This window comes from Somniosus microcephalus, chromosome 19, assembly GCF_052327205.1.
Source record: "Somniosus microcephalus isolate GS21.2 chromosome 19, FLI_Smic_1.0, whole genome shotgun sequence".
NCBI classification, from domain to species: Eukaryota; Metazoa; Chordata; class Chondrichthyes; order Squaliformes; family Somniosidae; genus Somniosus; species Somniosus microcephalus.
This window is the reverse complement of record NC_141005.1, coordinates 77269215-77293860: the sequence shown is the minus strand read 5'-3', so window position 1 is coordinate 77293860 and position 24646 is coordinate 77269215. Positions and strand designations below refer to the sequence as shown.

The 24646-nt window shown below is 48.0% G+C and overlaps 1 protein-coding gene across 2 annotated transcripts; it reads right to left on the bottom strand.

The window, feature by feature from the left end:
- Positions 1 to 227: 227 nt before the first annotated feature.
- LOC147104929 (solute carrier family 9 member D1-like) lies at positions 228 to 23550 on the bottom strand. 2 transcript variants are annotated; one of them, XM_085962071.1, is made up of 5 exons: positions 23391 to 23550; positions 12756 to 12906; positions 9917 to 9996; positions 1137 to 1286; positions 228 to 1009 (listed from the first exon to the last, which is right to left on the bottom strand). In XM_085962071.1, exons 2-5 carry the CDS (start codon positions 12895 to 12897, stop codon positions 896 to 898), a joined length of 486 nt encoding a protein of 161 aa, XP_085818197.1. In that variant the 5' UTR covers positions 12898 to 12906; positions 23391 to 23550; the 3' UTR covers positions 228 to 895. The 2 variants fall into 2 exon arrangements, with proteins under 2 accessions (XP_085818197.1, XP_085818195.1); XM_085962069.1 differs by having other exon boundaries at positions 23329 to 23549.
- Between the last annotated feature and the right edge of the window lie 1096 nt (positions 23551 to 24646).

Here is a 24646-nt window from a genome sequence, read left to right as displayed (position 1 = left end):
GAGAGCCCCACAGCAGAAGGCACGATGGTGACGCAGTTCCCAACAGTGAAAAATAAAATTATGAAATGGGTTCAGGGCTCGGGATTTTACAGTAACTGTGGCAACTTTGAATTCATCTTTGCCTTTATTATACGGATGCAATTAACATCCAGCATCAATGAGGCAGCAAAGAGGAACCATGGGATGTATGCTGTCGCCATGTCATTACCTCTTTTAAATATATTTGGCAACTGGAGGAAGTAGCATCAGAAAATGTGACCAGGTATAAAACTGGGCCGGGATTTATAGTAATACCTACCCCCTTTCTACCAGGATACTGAAAACTCTGCAGCATTCAAAATAAATCGACCCTAAATGTGCTGGACCATTCCATGGTTCAGAAATCAACAATGTGGCCCGTCTGTGCGAGCGCCAGTCTGGAATGTACAGCTGATTTGATGCAGAGCTCTGCCATCTCCCAATGGAAACATCACCGATACCTAAAAATCATCATAATCTCATCAAAAATAAATCTTATTTCATCCCTTAATTGCTAATCCCGAGAATATCCAGCTTGAAGAAGTTCAGCACATTTGATGCTCATTTTGCTCCAAGCACATTTCTTCTTTTGAATGTCAGAGATATGAACCAGTACGGATAAAGTGTTTTAGCAATGGATTTAAAGAAATGACCATTCCCCTTCCAAATCCAGTTCTCAGTTGAAGGCATGGGTTAAAAACAAAATGGAGCCAGACTATTAGGGAGAAGTCGGGAAAATGGAACTGTGCACGCCAGTTGGTATGGCTTATTGCAAGAGTGATCCTTTAAGCTGAAGAAGAGTAGGGAACAGGCTCTTAATCTACATTGGCCTCCGAAATTTAAACAAGGTGACTGGAAAACCATCTTGTCCATCTTGTCATGTGTTTAATCGCTTGTCCGGTTTAGGTACACATTTCAGAATTGCTGCTCTCCACAATGCTGGGGCAAGTAAGAGGCTTAAGGTAGTTACACTAAGGATGAGAAGGTACACCTGCAGAGACAGAAGAAATGAACCAACATTATTTTACATTTTGTAGCACAACGCAGTATAAATACTATGCTGAACACATCAAGTTGTAATATTTAAACTGATGCTGAGCAATTACGAAGTACCTTACCTCTCGAGAGATGATCCCGGACTTACGAGCCCGACTACTCAGAACAAAGGAAAACTCACTGACTTGCGCTAAACCAGCAGAAACTATCCATCTGATGTACTTGCTGTTCCTTGGGAGAATCAGGGAGAGGACAAGTACCGCTAAGATGAACTAGAAGAGCAAAAAATAAATTAAAATGTTTTAACATTACCACTCACTGCACATTTCTTGACAATTGTCTCTCTTGTGGTTATTTCACTGCATCACGCAGACATTTCCGTAACCTATAATCCTACATTATCAGCGAGTGCTGGGGGAAATTGTGGTGTTTTAAGTAAATCGGGCAAGTGGAGCGCATGGGTTGGCAGCCTGAGGAGTCAGCTTGGGATCCCATTCCATTTTGGTCCCGTGTCCTCACTATAATGTGAAACGCACCCCCAACAGGCAACTCACCAATCTGGAGGCGGGAAATCAGGTGAGTTGGTCGAATGGGAAGGTCCTGCAGCAGCAGCTTAAAGGGGAAGGGCAGAAGCATCGGGAGCGAAAACAAAAACAGCTGGCAAACATGTTGTAGAACTTATGGCAGCAAGTACATAACATTTGGAATCCTTTAAGACTCAAAACCCACAAGTGGCTGCTACAAAAATGTGCGTTAAGCTTCCATCCAACTTTCCCTGGTGGGTGCTGAGGATTGGGTGATTGGGCAGATGCAGTATAATGTGGATAAATGCGAGGTTATCCACTTTGGTGGCAAAAACAGGAAGGCAGATTATTATCTGAACGGCAATAGATTGGGAGAAGGGGAAGTGCAACGAGACCTGGGTGTCCTTGTGCACCAGTCGCTGAAGGTAAGCATGCAGCTGCAGCAGGCGGTTAAGGCGGCAAATGGTATGTTGGCCTTCATAGCGAGAGGATTCGAGTACAGGAGCAGGGATGTCTTGCTGCAGTTGTACAGGGCCTTGGTGAGACCACACCTTGAGTATTGTGTGCAGTTTTGGTCGCCTTATGAGGAAGGATGTTCTTGCCATGGAGGGAGTGCAGCGAAGATTCACCAGACTGATACCTGGGATGGCAGGAATGACGTATGAGGAGAGATTGGGTCGATTAGGATTATATTCGTTGGACTTTAGAAGAATGAGAGGGGATCTCATTGAAACTTATAAAATTCTAACAGGACTAGACAGACTAGATGCAGGAAGGATGTTCCCGATGGCGGGGGAGTCCAGAACCAGGGGTCACAGTCTAAAGATAAGGGGTAAGCCATTTAGGACTGAGATGAGGAGGAATTTCTTCACCCAGAGAGTGGTGAACCTGTGGAATTCTCTACCACAGAATATATTCAAGAAGGAGTTAGATATAATTCTTAAGGCTAAAGGGATCAAGGGATATGGAGAGAAGGCAGGGACAGGGCACTGAATTTGGATGATCAGCCATGATCTCATTGAATGGCGGAGCAGGCTCGAGGGGCCAAATGGCCTACTCCTGCTCCTATCTTCTATGTTTCTATCCCTTTAAACTTATGCTAACAATGACCACCTGGCGACTTGTTTGGTGGGTGGGAGCAGGAATTCGCAGCAAGCTAAGCTAAATGGTACAATTTTAAAGGGGCAATAACAGAGAGACCTGCTCTCTGTGTACAAATCTTTGAAGGTGGCAGGACAGGTTAACAAAGCACACGGGATCCTGGGCTTTATAAATAGAGGCAGAGTACAAAAGCCAGGAAGTGATGCTAAACCTGTATAAAACACCAGTTCAGCTCCAGCTGGAGAAATGCGTCCAATTCTGGGCACCACACTTTAGGAAGGACGTGAATGCTTAAGAGAGGGTACAAAAGAGATTCACTAGAATGGTTCCGGGGTGAGGGATTACAGTTACGTGGATAGACTGAAGAAGCTGAGGTTGTTCTCTTTACAGCAGAGGAGATTTTATAGAGATGTTTCAAATCATGAAGGGTTTAGATAGAGTAAATAAGGAGAAACGGTTTCCAATGGCTGAAGGGTTGATAGAGTCAAAGCTGGAGGATTTCGGCAGATGATGGGCTGAGGCAGTGATTGGCAAAAGAACCAGAGGCAACATCAGGAAAAACTTTTTTACGCAACGAGTGTTTAGGATTTGGAATGCACTGCCTGATAGGGCGGTGGATACAGATTCAATAGTAGCCTTCAAAAGGGAATTGGATAAAGACTTGAAGGATAAAACAATTGCATGGATGTGGGAAAACAGCGGGGGAATGGGACTAACGGGACTGCTCTTCGGAAGAGCCAGCGCAGACTCAATGGGCCGAATGGCCTCCTTCTGAGCTGCACTGTTCTATGATTCCATCAGGCAGGCGAGGTGGAAAATGGTGTCAGTGTCTTAACTGCATCAGTCCATCAGCTGCTGAAAGTCTCATCCATGCTTTTGTTACCGTGGCTCTTTCAATGCTCTCACAGCCCCGGCCTCCCATTCTACACGCTCCTTATTGGATTTTATTTCTGCAGGCACGTACACAGCGATCCCGACAAGAGGCGGCCCCCACACACGGATTCAACTGTATCTGCATTTTTTGTTGTAGCAGAACACTGGTGGGGAACTGGGTGGTACAGTGGGCCAGACTCCAGCTTTCATCTCCAGAGTGGTGTTCAAATCCAGCCCAGACTGTTGGCTGTCAGGGGCCCACTTGAAATGAGTTTGTGCATTCTCAGTTCTTCTGAGGCATGGCCTACAGAACAGAATTACCATTAATCTGGCAGTGACTGACAATGTTACTCGGGCATAGTGTGGGAAACGGAAATAATGCCACACTCGTACATAGGAGGGCCCACTTCTAAGGTTGAGATTGAAGCAGTCATTGGGCAGCGTAGGGGAACTCTTGTTTTACACCTGTCCGTGCTATACCTGACTGGGTTCCATCTCCCAGTGCAAGAACTGTTCCTTAGAGGGTCAAGTTTTGCAGTGGTCAACAAAATTAATGTTATCAATGACTTTTTTCCCACCCCCTCCAGTTTTGTATTTTCACCTGAAGCTGTGGCGACACGATTTCGCAGGCAATGCTAGCCCTCCAGTACTGTTGCCAAGTGGCCAGCCACCCTGTAACACTTTCGACAGCAGGTGCCAGAGGGCTCTTTGACTTTTGGGGAGCAAGCCACAGCCAAACCTGATCTCATCCTCAACCAGCACTGACATCACCTTCCTCACCCCGAGCTGAGCTATCACAGCACAGCCCAGAAACTGGACAGGGCACCTGCTGGTCTGTATGGTTTAGTATCACATGGCTGGTCACACGCATCAAATAACTGAAACCAAGATGCTGTGAAATTCAGTGTTGCTAATACTTCCATCCTTTTAACCAAGTTATTATACCTGTAATAAGAACAGAAAGTGCTGGAAACACTCAGCAGGTCAGGCAGCATCGAGGAGAGAGAAACAGAGTCAATGTTTCGGGTCAAACCCTTCGTCAGAACTGCGAAGGGTCATCGACCTGAAACGTTGACACTGTTTCTCTCTCCTCGATGCTGCCTGACCTGCTGAGTGTGATATGCCTATCAATTAGTCCAATAAAAGGCGACGAGTTAAGAACGTAACTGAAGGTTTTTATTGGCTAAATAACAGAGCCCACCCTCGTGGGTGATCCGATCCAACAGGGAGGAATACTAGCCAGTCAGCTACCTTTATACCTGGGCAGGTAATGGGCGGAGTCGGAGGTGGTCAGCCCAGGTATAACAGTGCGACAAGAGGCGACCTCGTGTAGTGATGTGACAGTGAGAACAGTGAGAACAATATACAGTGATAACTATAACAGTGGTTTACCACATTCACCCCTTGTTTAGATTAGAGTCCGGCGGGGTGAAGTGTATTACCAGCTCTGGTATGTCAGTCTGTCCGGAGGCTTCGTTAGCCTCTCCGATCGTCGCAGCGGCGGTGTTACATTATCCGGTGTTAAAGCTGGTGTCTGCGTAGTCGGCAAAGGCTCGTGGGGTTCCGGCATGCCGTCTACCTCGGCTGGACTCGGGGGGTTGGGAGGGGGGGGTGAGGGTGCGAGGTCTCGTAAGGAGACAGTGTCCTCCCGTCCGTCTGGGTAAGCCACATAGGCGTACTGGGGGTTGGCGTGCAGGAGGTTCACCTTCTCGACCAGGGGGTCCGTTTTATGGGCCCTCACGTGCTTTCGCAGCAAGACGGGTCCCGGAGAGGTCAGCCAGGTTGGTAGGGTGGTTCCCGTAGTCGACTTCCTGGGGAAGACAAACATTCGAGCATGGGGGGTGGTGTTAATGGCAGTGCAAAGTAGTGACCGGATGGAGTGCAGCGCAATCGGGAGGACCTCTTGCCAGCGGGAGGTTGGGAGGCCCTTAGACTTTAAGGCTAAGAGGGTGGCCTTCCATACCGTCGCGTTCTCTCTTTCCACCTGGCCGTTCCCTCGGGGGTTGTAGCTGGTGGTCCTGCTTGCTGCAATACCCCTCTCCAATAGGAACTGACGGAGTTCCTCGCTCATGAAGGAGGCGCCCCGGTCACTATGTATATAGTTCGGGAACCCGAACAAGGCGAAGAGTTTGTTCAGGCATTTAATGACCGTGTTACTGGTCATGTCTGGGCAGGGGAAGGCAAAGGGGAAACGGGAGTACTCATCAACGATGTTGAGGAAGTACACATTACGGTCGGATGACGGTAGGGGCCCCTTGAAGTCGATGCTCAGACGCTCGAAGGGGCGGGTGGCCTTGATCAGGCTTGCTCTGTCCGGCTTATAGAAGTGCGGTTTGCACTCAGCACAGATCTGGCAGTTCCTGGTCATGGTCCTGACCTCCTCGATGGAGGATGGCAGGTTGCGGGCCTTAATGAAATGGTAGAGTCTGGTGACTCCGGGGTGGCAGAGGTCATTGTGGAGGGTCTGAAGTCTATCACTTTGCGCGCTGGCGCATGTAATGCGTGAAAGAGCATCAGGGGGGTCGTTCAGTTTACCGGGCCGGTACAAGATCTCATAATCATAGGTGGAAAGCTCGATTCTCCACCTCAAGATTTTGTCGTTCTTGATCTTGCCCCTCAGCTTGTTATTAAACATGAAGGCAACCGAGCGTTGGTCGGTGAGGAGGGTAAATCGTTTGCCTGCCAAGTAGTGCCTCCAGCGCCGTACTGCCTCCACAATTGCCTGGGCTTCCTTCTCGACCGACGAGTGTCGGGTCTCGGGGCCCTGTAGGGTCCTTGAGAAGAAGGCTACCGGCCTACCCTCCTGGTTAAGGGTAGCGGCTAGGGCGAAGTCGGATGCATCGCTCTCCACTTGGAAGGGGATTGACTCATCCACTGCGTGCATTGTGGCCTTGGCTATGTCTCCCTTAATGAGGGAGAAGGCCGCGCACGCCTCTTCCGTGAGGGGGAAGGATGTGGTTTTCAGGAGGGGTCTGGCTTTGTCCGCATAATTGGGTACCCATTGGGCATAGTAGGCGAAAAGCCCCAGGGTTCTCCTAAGTGCTTTTGGACAGTGGGGGAGGGGTAGCTCCATGAGGGGGCGCATTCTTTCGGGGTCGGGGCCGATGACTCCGTTCTCTACTACACAGCCAAGGATGGCAAGGCGCGCTGTGTTAAACACGCATTTCTCCTTATTGTAGGTGAGGTTCAGCCGTTGGGCCGTACGGAGGAATTTCTCCAGATTCACGTCATGGTCCTGTCGGTTGCGGCCGCAGATGGTGACGTTATCGAGATAGGGGAAAGTGGCCTGTAGTCCGTTCTGGTCAACCATCCGGTCCATCTCCCGTTGGAAAACCGAGACCCCGTTGGTGACACCAAAGGGGACCCTAAGGAATTGGTAGAGGCGGCCATTCGCCTCGAAGGCGGTGTACTGGCTGTCCTCCGGGCTGATGGGGAGTTGGTGGTAGGCCGACTTGAGGTCGATGGTCGAGAATACGCGGTATTGTGCAATCTCATTGACCATGTCCGATATGCGGGGGAGGGGGTATGCGTCCAGCTGGGTGTATCTGTTTATGGTCTGGCTGTAGTCGATAACCAGGCGATTTTTGTCGCCGGTCTTGACTACCACCACCTGGGCACGCCAGGGGCTGCTGCTCCCCTCAATAATGCCCTCTTTCAGGAGTCGCTGCACCTCAGAGCTAATGAAGGCTCTGTCCCCAGCGCTGTACCGCCTGCTCTTAGTAGCGACAGGTTTGCAGTCGGGGGTGAGGTTAGCGAACAGGGAAGGTGGCGGTACCTTGAGGGTGGATAGGCTGCAGGTGTTACGCGGTGGGCGGTTTAACTTTCGCTGGTTGTCGACTGTGAGTGGGGGGAGGGGTCCACCGTATGCTAGGGTTACACTTTGGAGGTGGGATTGGAAGTCCAGCCCTAGTATGACGGCAGCGCACAGCTGGGGGAGTACGAGGAGTTTAAAATTTTTATACTCTGTCCCTTTAACCGACAATGTCACGACACAGTAGCCGCTGATGTCTGTGGCGTGCGACCTCGATGCCATCGAGATGCGGCTGCGCGTTGGCAGGACGGGGAGGGAGTAGTGGCTCACCGTGTCTGGGTGGATGAAGCTCTCCGTGCTTCCGCTGTCGAACAGGCAGGTCGTGGCGTGGCCGTTGACTTTGATGTCCATCATTGAGCTGGCCAGGTGGTGCGGGCGGGCTTGATCCAGGGTCACGGAAGCTAGGGTGTAGATGAGCGCGTCGTTGTCATGACAAGATGGCGGCGAAGATGGCGGCCCCCGTAGTTCACATGAGGCTCTGTTTAAATCGTTTGCCCCGCACAAAGATGGCCGCCCCTGCTGTTCCCATGAGGCTCTGCAGGCTTCGGCTGCCCCGCACAAAGATGGCCGCCCCTGGTTTTCCCATGAGGCTCTGCAGGCTTCGGCTGCCCCGCACAAAGATGGCCGCCCCTGGTTTTCCCATGAGGCTCTGCAGGCTTCGGCTGCCCCGCACAAAGATGGCCGCCCCCAGGGTTCGCATGAGGCACTGCTGGCTTCTGAGGATTTGCTTCTGCAGGCCTTGGAGAAGTGGCCTTTCTTGAGGCAGGTTTTGCAGGTCGAGTTTTTGGCTGGGCAGCGCGACCTCGGATGCTTCTGGCCGCAAAAGAAGCAGCCAGCGGCCCGATCGGGGTTGCCTGATGTCGGGGCCGGTACCGGGGCTAGCGGGCCCGGTCGGATCCGTGATGCAGACGCTGAGGTAGGTCCCGGGGGCAGCGCTGTGAAGGGTGGTGGGGTGGGGGTCGGGCCCGAGTCCCAGGGTCGCGAATAGTACCTGGCAAACGCTTCCTGGTCTTGCTGGGTGGCCTCTAGGGTGAGGGCGAGGGCTTCGGCCTTGTCCAGGTCTATGTCCTTAGCTTCAAGCAGTCTTTGCCGTGTGTAGTCGGAACGTAGGCCTCTCACCAAGGCGTCGCGGACATTGTCTTCCATGTTCGCAGTAGCCGTCACCGCTTTAAAGTCACAGTTCATGCCGAGTTGTCTCAGCGCTCGTGAAAATTCAGCTATCGATTCTCCTGGCTGTTGCTGGCGAGATCTTAAGAGATGCCTAGTGTACATGTAGTTTACCGGGCTCCGGTACTGCTGTTTCAGTAGGTTGATGGCGTCGTCGTACGTAGTCATGTCCTGGATGAGTGTATATACTCTCGGGCTCGCTTGGGCTTTCAGGACTCTTAGTTTGGATCTCTGAGGGACGACGGCTTCCTCCAGGTACGATTCGAAGCAGTCCAGCCAGTGTTTGAAGTCGTTGGCTGAGTTTGGTGCCTGTGGGTTTAGATCCAGGTATGGTGGTTTCAAGGCTTGCAGCCAAGCCGGCTGGTGTGGCCCGTTGTCTGGAGGCTGCTGTTGCTGTGCTGCTGGGTGAGCTCCTTGCTGTTGCTGTTCATTATCAGACATCTTTAAAATTTAGTCAATAAAATTGATATGCCTATCAATTAGTCCAATAAAAGGCGACGAGTTAAGAACGTAACTGAAGGTTTTTATTGGCTAAATAACAGAGCCCACCCTCGTGGGTGATCCGATCCAACAGGGAGGAATACTAGCCAGTCAGCTACCTTTATACCTGGGCAGGTAATGGGCGGAGTCGGAGGTGGTCAGCCCAGGTATAACAGTGCGACAAGAGGCGACCTCGTGTAGTGATGTGACAGTGAGAACAGTGAGAACAATATACAGTGATAACTATAACAGTGGTTTACCACAGAGTGTTTCCAGCATTTTCTGCTGTTATTTCAGATTTCCAGCCTCCGCAGTATTTTGCTATTGTATTATAGCTGTGATACTGGCCTTATCAAATGGCTTCATGGCCTTTTAGTCCAATGAGCTATATTTGGCAGTGTTATAGAATATGGGCAAGTGATTACATTTTATCTGAATTAATTGGTGCCCCTGCCACTGGACTCAATATCCACTATGGCTGCAGCATACACAATCTAGAGGATGCACTGCAGCAACTCCCCAGAGTTACTTCAATAGTACCCCCCTGTGCCACAATCTCCGTCACTGAGAAGGAAGGACAAGAGCAGCAATGTGTTGGAACACCATCACCTCCAAGTTCCCCTCCATCACTCACCACCCAGACATTCCATCATTGCTGGGTCAGAATCCTGGAGTTTCCTCCCTTACACCATTGTGGGCAAAGGCCCAACTGCATCCTCTCAGGGCAATGAGAGATAGCAACAAATGTGGCCTGCCTTGTCACCCACATCCCAAAAACAAATAGAAAAAAAGATAAATACTGCAGATGCTGGAAGTCTGAAATCTAAAACATAAGGAGCTGGAAATACTCAGCAGGTCATTCAGCCTCTGTGGAGAAACAGAAGTAATTCAGTCAACATTTCAGATCTAAAAACCCTTCCCTCAAGACTGACGTTAAATACATTACCTTGGACACCACCACTGCCAGTGTAAGGCACATTAGGACAGTCAGTTCATAAAGCACAAATGTTGGGAAGACATGAAGACCTGTGAAGGGCAGAGGAACAATAACTGTATGTGCCATCCCTTAAAATAAGCAGGTACAGGAGACTTTGGTTTAACCGGAGGTTGTATGTCCGGAAACCTCGATCTACCGGCAGAAATCAGGAGCCGTTTTGTTAGTTTTTTTTTCTTCTTGTGGCTTTTTTTTTCCAACAGTCAGTCTCTGGAAAGTCTCTCTGAAGCTGTTGCTAAGCTACAGAGACGCTTCCAAGGTACGGGCCGACTGTTTAGAAGCTGTTGCTAAGCAACAGTGTTTGTTGTCAGATACGGAGATGAAAACCTCCGTATGCTTCAACATTAACGCTGGTATGTCCGGCAGGTTTGATAGATCGGCAACAGCTCGGTCCCGTCGGTGCCGGATATAACAAAGTTTCCTGTACTTAGCAGTTATCTTTATCAAACATAGTTCACATATTACTGATATCAACTGAGGCTCATTTGCCTCTAAGTTTACAGCTATGAGAGAAATAATTGCGATGTCCTTCACTACTGTTACCTTACCAAGCGCCCTACCTCGCCGCTCGCACCGAGCGCCCTACCTCGCACCGAGCGACCTACCTCGCCGCTCGCACCGAGCGACCTACCTCGCCGCTCGCACCAAGCGACCTACCTCGCCGCTCGCACCGAGCGACATACTTCTCCGGAAGTTATACCTCACGACACTCACTGATCGCTATATATCATGGCCCTCACCGAGTATTATAGTTCATGAACAATGTTCCCTTTAATTTTTTTGGCGCCGCACAGCCCCTTTAATCGGCTGCGTGGGTTCCCTGCTCAACTGTGCAGCTTAAAGGGAACGTTGCTCATGACCCTCACCGAGTGTTATAATTCACGTTATAAATCATTGTTCACAAATCATTAAAAGCTCGTGCACAAGTAGAAAAAGTAATCAAAAAGACGAATAGAATGTTGACCTCTATCTCGAGGGAGTTGGAGTTCAAAAGTGAGGATGTCCTGCTCAATGTACAAATCTTCAATAGCAGCACAATTGCTAAGTCACCACCCGCAACATTTTGGGGCGGTCAGTGACCAGAATCTTCACTGGAGCCACAGCAACAGCATGGTGATGAGAACAAGGCAGAGTCTGGGTACGCTGCAAAGTCTCTCCAACATTTGCAAGGCTCGTATCAGGAGTGTGACGGAACGCTCAGCCCTTGCCTGGATGGGTGCAGGCACAATAGGACTCAAAAAGATCGACATTAAAGGACAAAGCACTTTACAACAACAACTTGTAGAGCCTTCAACGTAGTAAAACGTCCCAAGGCACTTCTCAGGAGTGTTATAAAACAAAATTTGACACCGAGCCACATAAGGAGAAATTAAAGCGGTCAAAGAGGTAGGTTTTAAGGAGCGTCTTAAAGGAGGAAAGAGAGGTGGCGAGGCGGAGAGGTTTAGGGAGGGAATTCCAGAGCTTAGGGCCTCGGCAGCTGAAGGCACGGCCACCAATGGTTGAGCGATTATAATTAGGGATGCTCAAGAGGGCAGAATTAGAGAAGCGCAGATATCTGGGGGGGTGGGGGGTTGAGGGGCTGGAGCAAATTACAGAGATAGGGAGGGGCGAGGCCTTGGAGGGATTTGAAAACAAGGATGAGAATTTTGAAATCAAGGCACTGCTTAACCGGGAGCCAAAGTAGGTCAGCGAGCACAGGAGTGATGGGTGAACGGGACCTGGTGCAGGTTAGGACACGGGTAGCCGAGTTTTGGATGACCTCAAGTTTACGTAGGGTGGAACGTGGGAGGCCAGCCAGGAGTGCATTGGAATAGTCAAGTCTAGAGGTAACAAAGGCATGGATGAGGGTTTCAGCAGCAGATGAGATGAATCAAGGGCGGAGACAGGCAACGTTGTGGAGGTGGAAGTAGGCGGTCTTTCTTATGGCACAGATATGTGGTCAGAAGTTTATTTCAGGGTCAAATATGACACCAAGGTTGCAAACAGTGTGGTTCAGCTTCAGACAGAGGCTAGGGAGAGGGATGGAGTCGGTGGCTCGGGAACGGAGTTTGTGGCGGGGACCGAAAACAATGGCTTCGGTCTTCCCAATATTTAATTGGAGAAAATTTCTGCTCATCCAGAACTGGATGTCGGACAGTCTGACAATTTGGAGACCGTGGAGGGGTCAAGAGAAGTGGTAGTGAGGTAGAGCTGGGTGTCATCAGCGTACATGTGAAAACTGATGCTGTGTTTTCGGATGATGTCACCAAGGGGCAACATGTGGATGAGAAATAGGAGGGGCCAAGGTTAGATTCTTGGGGGACACCAGAGGTAACGATGCGGGAGCAGGAAGAGAAGCCGTTGCAGGTGATTCTCTGGTTACGATTAGAGAGATAAGAATGGAACCAGGCGAGTGCAGTCCCACCCAGCTGGACGACGGTGGAGAGACATTGGAGAAGGATGGAGTGGTCAACCGCGTCAAAGGCTGCAGGATGAGGAGGGACAGTTTACCTTTGTCACAGTCACAAAGGGCGTCATTTGTGACTTTGATGAGAGCTGTTTCGGTACTGTGGCGGGGGGCAACCTTACTGGAGGGATTCGTTAAGGCTTGGCCAACCGACAAGCTTGAGCTTGAAGCTGTATTGCCGTAAGTGTGCTTTTAGGTACATGTGTAATTATTGTTAATATTTATCATTGTAGGCTTAAATTTCTATGATTGCCAATAAATATTTTTGAACCCTATTATCTTGAGGAATAACTTATAAACTTATAAGAACCATCCACTCCCTAACACCGTAAAACTTTTAATTACCAATAGACGCGAAGAAAATGATGGCTAGAAAATCCCGTATAGGTTCCATACACAACATCACTTCATCTGCAGCAATGTGACCTTGTGATGAAATTAATGCTCCGGCCATGAAACAACCCAGCTCCATGGACACATCTAGCATCTCAGTTGCCTGCAGAAAAATAATAAAATTAAAAAACGGTGAACTTTCTGTCAAAAGGTCTGCTTCATGCACAGTTAACAGCAATACTACAATCATTAAATGATAAATAAAAAGAGCAGTACTTATATTTCTGCAAAGCAATAATAGCTAATGCTCGACGTTCCTCATAAAAATCAGAGGCATTCCTGTCAGAGGCAAAGCAGCAAGAATAAGCAACCCCCACTCAATGTATTCATTCCACAACATTTGTGTTGATGCTAAATTAATTCCTCCTCATGCTTTGCTATTAAAGGTAATACTGTCAGAAAGGTTTTCTTCCCATAACTAATCTTGGAAAAACATGTAACTCAATGCTGTGACATGTGGATATTAACTTGTGACATGTAACTCAATGCTGTGACATGTGGATATTAACCTGTGACATGTAACTCAATGCTGTGACATGTGGATATTAACCTGTGACATGTAACAAATGCTGTGACATGGATATTAACCTGTGACATGTAACTCGACTGTGACACATGGAGAATAGTAACCTGTGCTATTCTCTAGAATTGACCAGTTTTTTGGCACGTGTGTTGATGGTTATTGGACAATTTATAGTATGTTCTGATATATTGATCTGAACACTTTATGTACAGGTTAATAAATATACATGCAACTTCTAGAGGTTTAATAAAAGTATTTCTTCCCAATGTATAAACATCTTAAACAAAATTCAATTAAAATACAGAAATGTAAATTATTCAATAGGACTCCGTAATCATCCTTTCTCAAATGAAAGTCTCCTCCAAATCCGTGGGTTTATCGCTGAGCCCAGCATTCCAAACAGGAGGAGTCCTGCACTTGGATCATGCTGATTCTCACCGTATTGTATACACTGTACATGACCTCTCACATGGTGTATGAATGGTGTGGAGATGCCGGAGTCGGACTGGGGAGGACAAATGTAAGAGGTCACACAACACCAGGTTATAGTCCAACAGCTTTATTTGAAATCACAAGCTTTCGGAGCGCTGCTCCTTCGTCAGATGAAGGAGCAGCGCTCCGAAAGCTTGTGATTTCAAATAAAGCTGTTGGACTATAACCTGGTGTTGTGTGACTTCTTACATGGTGTATGAAGGTCACCTAGTGTCACCCTAACTTTTGCTGGTATCTTGAGAGGAAACCAAGCATAAGGGTTACCAATCTGACAGATCTAACTGGGGTAGTCACAATTAGGAAGCTGTCTCCTTAGACTCAAGAATTCTAAACTTCATCTGAGCTCAGTGAAGGAGATGCAGCAGCTACTTTCTGCCTGGTTACCTATTTGGCATCTAACAAGCTCAACTTGTAACACTTTCAATCCCAGGGTCCAAAAATGGGACCTTTTGGAAATGAAGCCAATGAAAGCACTGAATCTTAAGGGAAAAGTGAATAAATACAAAAGATATGGAGAGAGTGGGAAGCGGGACTAGTTTTAGAGTGCTCCAGAAAAAATCGTCAGAAACAAGATGTCTGAATGTCCTTGCTGTAAACTTCTATGGTTCTGTGGCGGAGCCACCAAGAGACACTGGGCAATCAATAATCATTCCTTTAACTACCATGTAGTGCAGCTGTGGACTGCACCTTTAAACTGTATGTAGTTTCTTGTATTTTCGCGTGATGACGTCATGACGCCGATCACGTGACCCCCAGTTGGCGCGGAGAGCGTGATGACGTCATGACGTCAGCTTCCAGTATTTAGTAGCAGTCTTAGAGAGGCTGTGGGCTGCACAGACCTGCTTACATCTGCTCTTGTAGTTTTACCAGTTAAGTTGTTTGTTTATTAAACTTGGTTATTTTGTTTCACTGCGTCGAACTTCATTATTCGGATAGGAACTTCCGTTCCTACATTGGTGACCTCGATCTCGTTGGACAACTTTCGTCGAGATACTTATAATGAACACGAACGCTGTTGCCCCTAAATTGCCGCAGTTCTGGGAACAGCAACCAGCAGCATGGTTTTTCCAGGCAGAAGCCCAGTTTGCACTCCGGGACATTACAGCGGATTCGACCCGTTATTATTACGTGGTTTCCGCTCTCGACAGCGCCACGGCTTCGCGGGTCGTCAGCCTCCTGGGGAATCCACCGGCAGAGGGCAAGTATGAAGCTCTAAAAAATCGTTTACTACAGGTGTTTGGTTTAAATAAGTCGGAGCGTGCACGCAGGCTTATTGCTATGCCCGGCCTTGGGGACTCAAAACCATCGGAATTGATGAGCCAAATGCTCACGCTTTTGGGTTCGGAGCCCCAATGTTTTTTGCTTCGAGAACTCTTCCTCTGCCAGTTACCTGAGCCAGTTCAGGCAGCCTTGGCCAGTTCTACGATTACGGACTGTGCCGAGCTTGCTGCAGAGGCAGACAAGATTTTTACCGTCACACAGCAGAGTTGTGCAGCCACGAGGCGTCTTTCCCCTATGCGAGCAAAGTCCAGCCCTCCTCCAGCAGGCTGGTGTGTGTACCACACCCGTTTTGGCGCCAAGGCTCGACGCTGCCGTCCTCCCTGCAGTTTTGTTGAAAAAAAATCTCCAGCAGGCTCACAAACTTCGATGAGGATGACAGGGTCTGACAAACACACCCAGTTCACCATGGCAGTCGGTTCAGCGGGAAAATTCCTCTACATTACTGATTCCTGGACAGGGCGACGATTCTTGTGTGACACTGGTTCTCAGTGCAGTATATTGCCAGTTTCAAAGCTAGATCTACAATCCGGCGGTCACGGCCCTTCCCTCGAGGCAGCCAATGGTGCGGCCATTCGCACGTTCGGTAAACGGACAGTTAATTTAACTCTTGGAGGTCAACGTTTTGTGTGGGAGTTTATAACGGCTAAAGTATCACAGGCCATCCTGGGGGCTGATTTTTTCTGTGCCTATGGTTTTCTGGTCGACGTCCAACATTGTCGACTCATTAATGCGTCTACTTTCCACGCGGTGCCGTGTCATCGCAGTACTGCTGTCTCCTGGTCGGTTGCCTGTGCAGTTCCATCGCAGGAAGGGTTTAGGCGTCTACTTGGCGAGTTCCCGAGGCTCACCAGGCCTACATTCTCGGCAGCAGTCGCGAGGCACGGTGTGGTGCATTACATCACCACAACGGGATCGCCTGTTTACGCTCGGGCACGAAGATTGGAACCCGGAAAGCTTGTAGCCGCAAAGGCAGAGTTTCAGATCATGGAGCGCCTTGGGATTGTCCGACGCTCCGATAGTCCTTGGCCTTCTCCACTACACATTGTACCTAAACCAGGTGGCGGATGGAGGCCTTGCGGGGATTATAGACGCCTTAACGAAGCTACTATGCCGGATAGGTATCCAATACCGCATATACAAGATTTTTCGGCTCATTTGGCTGGCAACTCAATATTTTCTAAAGTAGATCTCGTCCGTGGATATCACCAAGTTCCTGTGCACCCTCAAGACGTCCCCAAAACGGCGGTCATCACACCGTTTGGCCTTTTTGAGTTCCTTCGCATGCCGTTTGGATTGAAAAATGCAGCTCAGGCCTTTCAGCGACTTATGGACTCTGTGTTACGGGACCTTCCCTTCATTTTCATTTACTTGGATGACATTCTCATTGCTAGTAAGGATAAGGAGGAGCACATGGCTCATTTACGTACACTCTTTGCCCGTCTCAGCCAACATGGCCTCATCATAAATCTAGCCAAATGCCAGTTTGGGTTAACCAGCATTGACTTTCTGGGGCATAGGATCACCTCAGAAGGCGCCGTCCCACTGGCCACTAAGGTAGAGGCAGTTACGGCATTCCCGTGGCCTCATATACTCAAATCTCTTCAGGAGTTTCTGGGGATGGTAAATTTTTATCATCGTTTTGTCCTCAAGGCAGCCCAATTGATGCAGCCACTGTACGAAGCACTCAAAGGGAAGTCGGGTAAAGATGTTATCATTTGGACACCACAGATGGACCAGGCGTTCCTGGACACCAAGGCGGCATTGGCAGATGCAACTATGCTTGCACACCCACTCCCGGGCGCGACCATCGCCCTTACTACCGATGCCTCCGATTACGCCATCGGGGCGGTTCAGGAACAATGGGACTTGGCAGCCATTGGCCTTTTTTAGTCGCCAACTGCGCAAGAATGAGCGAAAATATAGCACTTTTGATAGGGAGTTGCTGGCCTTGTTTTTGGCCATCCGGCATTTTCATTTTCTCCTAGAAGGGCGCCCGTTTACTGTATTTGTGGACCATAAACCGCTCACTTTTGCAATGGCCAAAACGGCGGAGCCGTGGTCAGCCCAGCAACAGCGCCACCTTACATTTATATCTGAATTTACGACGGATTTACGACATGTGTCTGGCAAAGATAATCTCGTTGCTGATTGCCTTTCGCGTGCCCCAGTCCAGGCAATTCACCTGGGAATCGATTTCGTCGGGTTGGCGGAAGAACAGCTGGCAGATCCCGAAGTTCAGGCGTATCGGACCATGCCTTCTAGCTTGCAGGTAGCTGATGTTATGTTCCAATCAGCAGGAACCACGCTCTTGTGTGACACATCCATGGGAGTGCCCCGGCCCATTGTGCCAGTCGAATGGCGTAAGAAGATTTTTCAGGTTATACATGGCTTATCACACCCGGGGATGCGAGCTTCACAACGACTTATGTCCCGCAAATTTGTTTGGAAGGGAATGCATTTAGACGTTCGGGACTGGACAAACAATTGCGTGGACTGTCAAAAATCAAAGGTCCATCGTCATGTTAAGGCTCCAGTGGCCATCTTCCCGGTGCCTGAACGCCGGTTCGATCATGTACACGTGGACTTAGTGGGTCCCCTCCCCACTTCGCGGGGTTTCATGCATCTCCTGACAATAGTGGACCGTACTACCAGGTGGCCAGAGGCGATTCCCTTGGTTGCTACTACTACAGCGGACGTATCCAGGGCGTTTATTTCGTCGTGGGTGGCCCGGTTTGGGGTGCCATCTGATATCTCCTCTGACCGAGGTCCACAATTCACGTCAGAATTGTGGAACGCAGTTGCACAGGGCTTGGGTACCAAGCTGCACCGTACCACCGCTTACCATCCGCAAGCAAATGGTTTATGTGAGAGGTTTCATCGGTCTCTAAAGGCGTCCCTCTGTGCCAGCTTGCGTGGTCCCAACTGGGTGGATAGACTCCCTTGGGTGATGCTAGGCCTCCGTACAGCCCCCAAGGATGACCTCCAGGCTTCATCGGCTGAGTTAGTCTACGGTCAAGCACTTCGAGTACCAGGGGATTTCCTCCCTCCACATACAGAACCGTGGTCACCTGCTCAGCAGCTCCTTCAGCATCACGAGATGGCAAAGAATTTCCTGCCTATTCCAACCTCACATCACAACCTACAGAGGCCTCATGTTCCGGCAGAACTTATGAGTTCCGATTACGTTTTTATTCGGCAGGATGCTCATAGAGATACACTCAGACCACCTTATGCTGGACCGTTTCGTGTCATCGCAGCGGGAGAGAAATATTTCACGGTCGAAGTGGGAGGTAAGTCCGATACCATCTCTATCGACCGACTTAAACCAGCCCATCTGGATCGGAGTGAACCAATTGTTGCTGCTCAGCCACCTCGCCGTGGATGACCACCGTTGGCTGCTAGACCAGTTATGCAACAGTCTACCATTAAATTGCCTGCTTCAGCCTCATCCTTGTCTACACCTTCTGCTACTGTTTCCTCCACCCCAGATGCACCGCTTCAGACACAGCCAAGCATTGGCTCGTCTTCCAACGTTCCATCGTCTGAAGTTCGTAGTCGTTCGGGCAGAATCATTAAACCTCCTGTTCGTTTGACACTGTCTGTTAAAGAGAATTCTGGGGGGGGTGCCTGTGGCGGAGCCACCAAGAGACACTGGGCAATCAATAATCATTCCTTTAACTACCATGTAGTGCAGCTGTGGACTGCACCTTTAAACGGTATGTAGTTTCTTGTATTTTCGCATGATGACGTCATGACACCGATCACGTGACCCCCAGTTGGCGCGGAGAGCGTGATGACGTCATAACGTCAGCTTCCAGTATTTAGTAGCAGTCTTAGAGAGGCTGTGGGCTGCACAGACCTGCTTACATCTGCTCTTGTAGTTTTACCAGTTAAGTTGTTTGTTTATTAAACTTGGTTATTTTGTTTCACTGCGTCGAACTTCATTATTCGGATAGGGTTCTATAATTATTAAGGCCTGCAGCGACCCTGAAGTGAGGTGGAATGGGATTCTCTCCTCCAGCTGCCTCACTTCACAACGCTTCACGGTCAAGTCTAGCCTCTAACCTCAGGCTGGCCCAATGCTAGTTATATAAATGCACCCTAAATTACACAAATCATCCAGGCAAACAACTCAACAACAAGGATTTCTCCAACTAGGTGGAAAAACTTTTAAACCTTTTTGTGGGAGAAAAGGGAAGGGAAGAAATACTTTATATTAAAAATCTCATTATTCGTAATGTCAGCATTTAAGTGTTGACACAAATCTGCAGATTGATAAAATTTTTCAAGTATAGAAAACAGCAATACATCATATATGTATTTTTTTTTTAAATCACACAAACAGCAAAAATAGCTACTTTCCCACCATGCAAGTAAACAGGTCTTGCCAGACATCATAGTTTTGGCACGTTCTGCATCCAACCTGGGAGGAGAGGAACTACTGGGAGTATGGATGTCTCCATTCTTGCCCTGAACCCTTGTGTGTGTTAGCCAGCAATCCACCCAGACTCCCTCTCTGGTGCACTCTCAGTCCGTTTCATCCCAATACCAGCCTTTGTTTCTCATACGTCCAGATTTCTGCAGATCTCATCATCCATGCTCCCACAAACCCTAACACGCCACCTCTACAGTGAAAATGTTTTCTGGATAAGGACTCTTCACTGCCAATTTCCTGAGTCCAGGTGAAGCAAACAGACCCGGTAGCTCAGAACTACAGTTTTCTGAACACAAACAACATTTTCCTCAGATTTTCAGAGTGAAATAAAGGTAAAGTCATGGTAGATGCACCATCAGCTACATAGAGCTTACAAATATGTTGCATTATTTTCTCAAGTTACTGTCACATTTCAAGCATTTTACCTATTCGGTCTAGGAGAGAATTCAAGTGAATTTGTTTTTGTTCTTGGGATAATGGTGATGCTGACAAGGCAGTATTATTGTCCATTCTAAGATGCCCTGAGAAGGTGGCGGTGGACCTTCTGCTTGAACCGCTGCAGTCCTTGCTGTGATGGTTCTCAGGCAAAGGTGTTCAGGAATTCCAGGGCTTTGAGCCAACAATGATGGAACGGCGGTATATGTCTAAGTCAGGACTGTGCGACTTGGAGGGGAACTCGGGGTTGATGGCGACTCAAGATCTTGCTACTCTTTACCTACTTGGTGGTAGAGGCCACAGGGCAGGGTGCACTATTGTTGAAGTATATACTGCAGCTACAGTATGCAGTGGTGGATACTGAGTCCAGTGGTAGGGGCACTCATCAAGTGAACTGCTCATTCCATCACACTCCTGACTTAGGTCTTGTTGATGTTGAAGGGTCAGATGATGAGCCACTCATCATAGTATCCAGCCTCTGCTTTCCTATTGTAGCCAATGTCGACATGCTCGCTCCAGTTAAGCATCTGGTCAATGACGACATCGGGAATGTTAAGGGACTCAGCAATGGTGTTGGTATTGAAGATCAGAGGGAGGTGGTAAGGACATTTGCTTATTCAAGATGCTCACTGTCTGCCACTTATGTGGTGTAAACGTTACCTGCCACTTGTCAGTCCAAGCCTGGATGTTAGCCAGGTCCACTGTAGGATGGCATGGGCTGCTTTATTATTGGAGGAGTTGTGAATGGAGTTGAACACGGCAAAATCATCACTGAAAAGCGCATGCCGTATGAAAGAGGGAAGATCATTGATGAAGCAGCTAAAGATGGTTGGGTTGAGGAGGCTACGTGCCAGCAATGTCCTGGGGCTGTGATAATTAGCCACCAACATGACTATCTTCCTGAGTATCATGCATGACTCCAGCCACTAGAGGGTATCCCTAACCCCCATTGAAGAAGGGTCAAACCCGAAACGTCAACTCAAATTTCTCTCCACGGATGTTGCCTGACCTGCTGAGTTTTTCCAGCATTTTCTGTTGTTATTTCCCCATTGACCTTAGTTTTGTTATGGCACCATGATCGGTCAAGCACAGCCACTCACACATCTCCTCTGGCATTCAGCTCGGAGGTCGGGAGCTGAGTGGTTCTAGATGAAGCAGAACTGAGTATTAGCGAGTAGGTGTAGCACGATGGCACTACTGAAGACTCCCTCCATCACTTTGCTGAGGATTGGGAAAAGGCCAATAGGGTGGTCATTTGCTGGGCGACATTTATCCTGCTTCTTGTGGATAGTTTAGACCCCAGCAATTTTCCACATTGCTGGGTGTCAAAGCTGCACTGAAATAGGGTGGTTAGGAAACCCAGCTAACTGTGGTGAGCAGGTCTTTAGTGTTACAGCAAGGCCTATTGTCTTTGCTGTGACCTGCACACTCAATCACTTCTTAAACACATGTACTGAACACAAACTGACTGGGTACAGAAGACACTTGGAAACACTTCAGCCTTGAACTCGCGTGCTGGGAACCGCCATTCTTGAGGATGGGGATGTTCATGGAAAACTCCTTCTCCTGTTAGTTGCCTGATTGTCCAGCATTCTCAACTGGATATGGTAGAGCTAGAGAGATTGGCTCTGGTCTGATGGTCCTGGGACCACCTGCTACTTTTGTTGTGTTATAACCCCGTCTTATAGCTTCACTAGTTACGTTATCCAGAGACCTGGACTGATAATCCAGAAAACGTGAGTTCAAAATCGTCATGCCATCTTGAGAATATGAATTCAGTTAAAAAAAAAATCTGGAATTAAAATTCAGTAAAAGTGACCATGAAGCTGTTGGATTGTCGTAGAAACCCAACTGGTTCATTAACGCCCTTCAGAGAAGACGACCTGCTCTCCTTACTCGGTTTGGTCTATACGTGACTCCAGTCCCACACCAATGTATTGGGCTCTAAAGTCGTCTAGTAAGTCACTCAGTTCCATCACCAGCTTCTTAGGGCAACTAGAGATCGGCATATAAAGGCCAGCCTTGTCAGCTACACCCACATTCCAATAACGAATAAAATAAATTCTAAAGTATACCTCCTGGTACACACTTCTACACTCCCTACTGAACCAAGGTTGGTCTTCCAGCTGGATGGTGATCGAGGAGTGGGAGATGTGCCAGGCCATGAGGTTACAGATTGTGCTGGTATAAAATTCTGCTGCTGCTGATGGCCCACAATGCCTCATGAATGCCCAGTTTTGAGCAGGTGGTTCTGTCCTCAGTCTGCTCCAAGTAGCACAGCAGCAGTGCCACGCTACACACTAGAGTGTGTCCTCATCGTGAAGACATGTCTTCACAAAGATTGCATGGCGGCCACTCCTACCAATGCTGTTATGGTCAGATAATCTGCAAAACATAAGCTGGCGACTTTAAATAGGTCGTACCTCGTATTGGTTCCCTCACAATTTGAAGGAGGCTCAGTCTGGCAGCCATATCCTTCAGGACTCATCCATTGGTGGCACTACCAACGCATTAGAAGTTTCCCACCCAGAGTACATTCGCTGCCTTTGATTCTCTTAGTGCTTCCTCCAAGTGGTATTTAACATGGTGTAATACTGATTCATCAACTGAGGGGAGAGGGGCAGTAGCTGATCAGCAGGATTGGTTGGCCTGAGACTTCATGGGGTCCAGAGTCCATATTGAGGACACCCAGGGCCACACCCACCTGACAGCACAACACTGTCCCCACATGGTTAATTCCCATTTGAATGTGGATTCCGTCCATTAGCTGTGACCAGACAAAGTCGCTAACAGAAGTGTGTTTCTCATATAGCTATCAGTTTGAGACAATGAGGTTCATTAGCACATACCAGGGAAGAAATTAAATATAACATCAGAGACAGACAGAGACACAGCAACAGAGTGAGAGTAGGAGACAGAGACACACACAAAGACAGTGAGAGAGACCAACAGACAAAATCAGTGAGGGAGTGAGTCCCAGTTAGTGATTCTGATCAGTAAAGTGAGATAGGCCTAGATCAAGAGCAAAGTGTGAGCAATCTTGTCTTTTGATGTTACAAGGTCTTCCTGCCAGGCCCCTGTGCTTTCCATGTTGTCTTTTAATCTAGAGGAACTATTTTATTTGGAGATGGTGGTAAGTTTGTGCTGGGTGAGGTGGGATTTCTTGCTCAGATACACAGTTCCAGATGAAAACATGGCTCTAGATGAAAGCTTTAGAATATACAGCTCTAGATAAATGCTCCAGAACATATGGCTCACGATGAAAGCTTTAGATTGCACAGCTCTAGATGAAAGTTTTCACTAATTTCTAACTTTTCCAATGTGTGTACTACTAACTTGAATCAAAGTAAATATATTACCATTAACATAAGAAAGATAAATGCTGAAATTCCTAGGACAAGTATCTCTCTATTTCCTTTACCCTCTGTGTGCAGTTTTCTGTAAAACGGTCCAATGAGGTAAGTCTTTACCACAAGAGACATCAGAAGAATTGCAGCCAACGAAAACAGAATTTGACCAATAAGAGCGAAAATCCGCAGTATTTCTAAAATTATACTGTAGGAAAAGAAGAAAGGCAAAATTGTGAAAACATATTCCAAAATAATTTGAAACATGATACTGATATGTACAACAGATAACAATTTTTAGTTTGGAGTCTTACTTTTCATATACAGGAAACATTGTGATATCCGGCACCGACGGGACCGAGCTGTTGCCGTTAGATCAAAACTGCCGGACAAACCAGCGCTAATGTTGAAACATACGGAGCTTTTCAGCTCCGTGTGAATCAACAAACCCTGTTGCTTAGCAACAGCTTCAAAACAGTCGGCTGCAGCTTAAAAGCGTCTCTAGCTGAAGCTGTTGCTTAGCTACAGACCTTGCAGAGCCTGACTGGGGAAAAAAAAAGCAACGAGAAGTAAAAAAAACTTATAGGAAACGGCTCCTGAATTTTGCCGGTAGATAGAGCTTTCCGGACTTTTAACCTCCGGATAAACCAAAGTTTCCTGTAATGATCTTTAGTAGCTTAAAATATTTTAATCTTTCTCATTTGTTCAACTTCCATATGAAGCACGTGATATTGCTGCCAAACCATGGGAGCAAATCACCTGGCAGACAACAAATTTACAACAGGTGCGGTCACTGGTCACTTGGCCATAACCATCCATACTATTATAAAACCTCATGCTGGGCCTTGCTCTCAGTTCTTTTTTGCTGTTAATGACAGCAAATTGTCTGCTGTTTTTCATAGTAGAAAATGTTTAGATCTCTATTCATGTTTTCATTCATTCTGGTTCACAGTCCACAGCTTTTCCTGTGGCTTACCGGCTACCAAATCTCCAACATTACCTTGCACACCAGCCTATCTCAATCAGTCAGTCCAGTTCAATTCCACCTCAAACAATGAGCAAACCATCACCTCAGTTTTGCAATCTAGAGCCATATGTTCTGAAATTCCTGTCCTTATAAAGTAGCTTGTCATCTGACTTACTGTGAGCAGCATCATAGGACATTAATTCTTGATGTGGATACCTCTATATTGCACTTGCAGGGATGTGTGTGTGCATGTACGTGTGGACAACATTGCTCCTGAAACTTTTATCCATTGAGAGAGTGGAGTATTTGAGCTGGCTGGATATAAAGCGGCCAAGAAAGATACGTAGAGAGATATCCAACTTC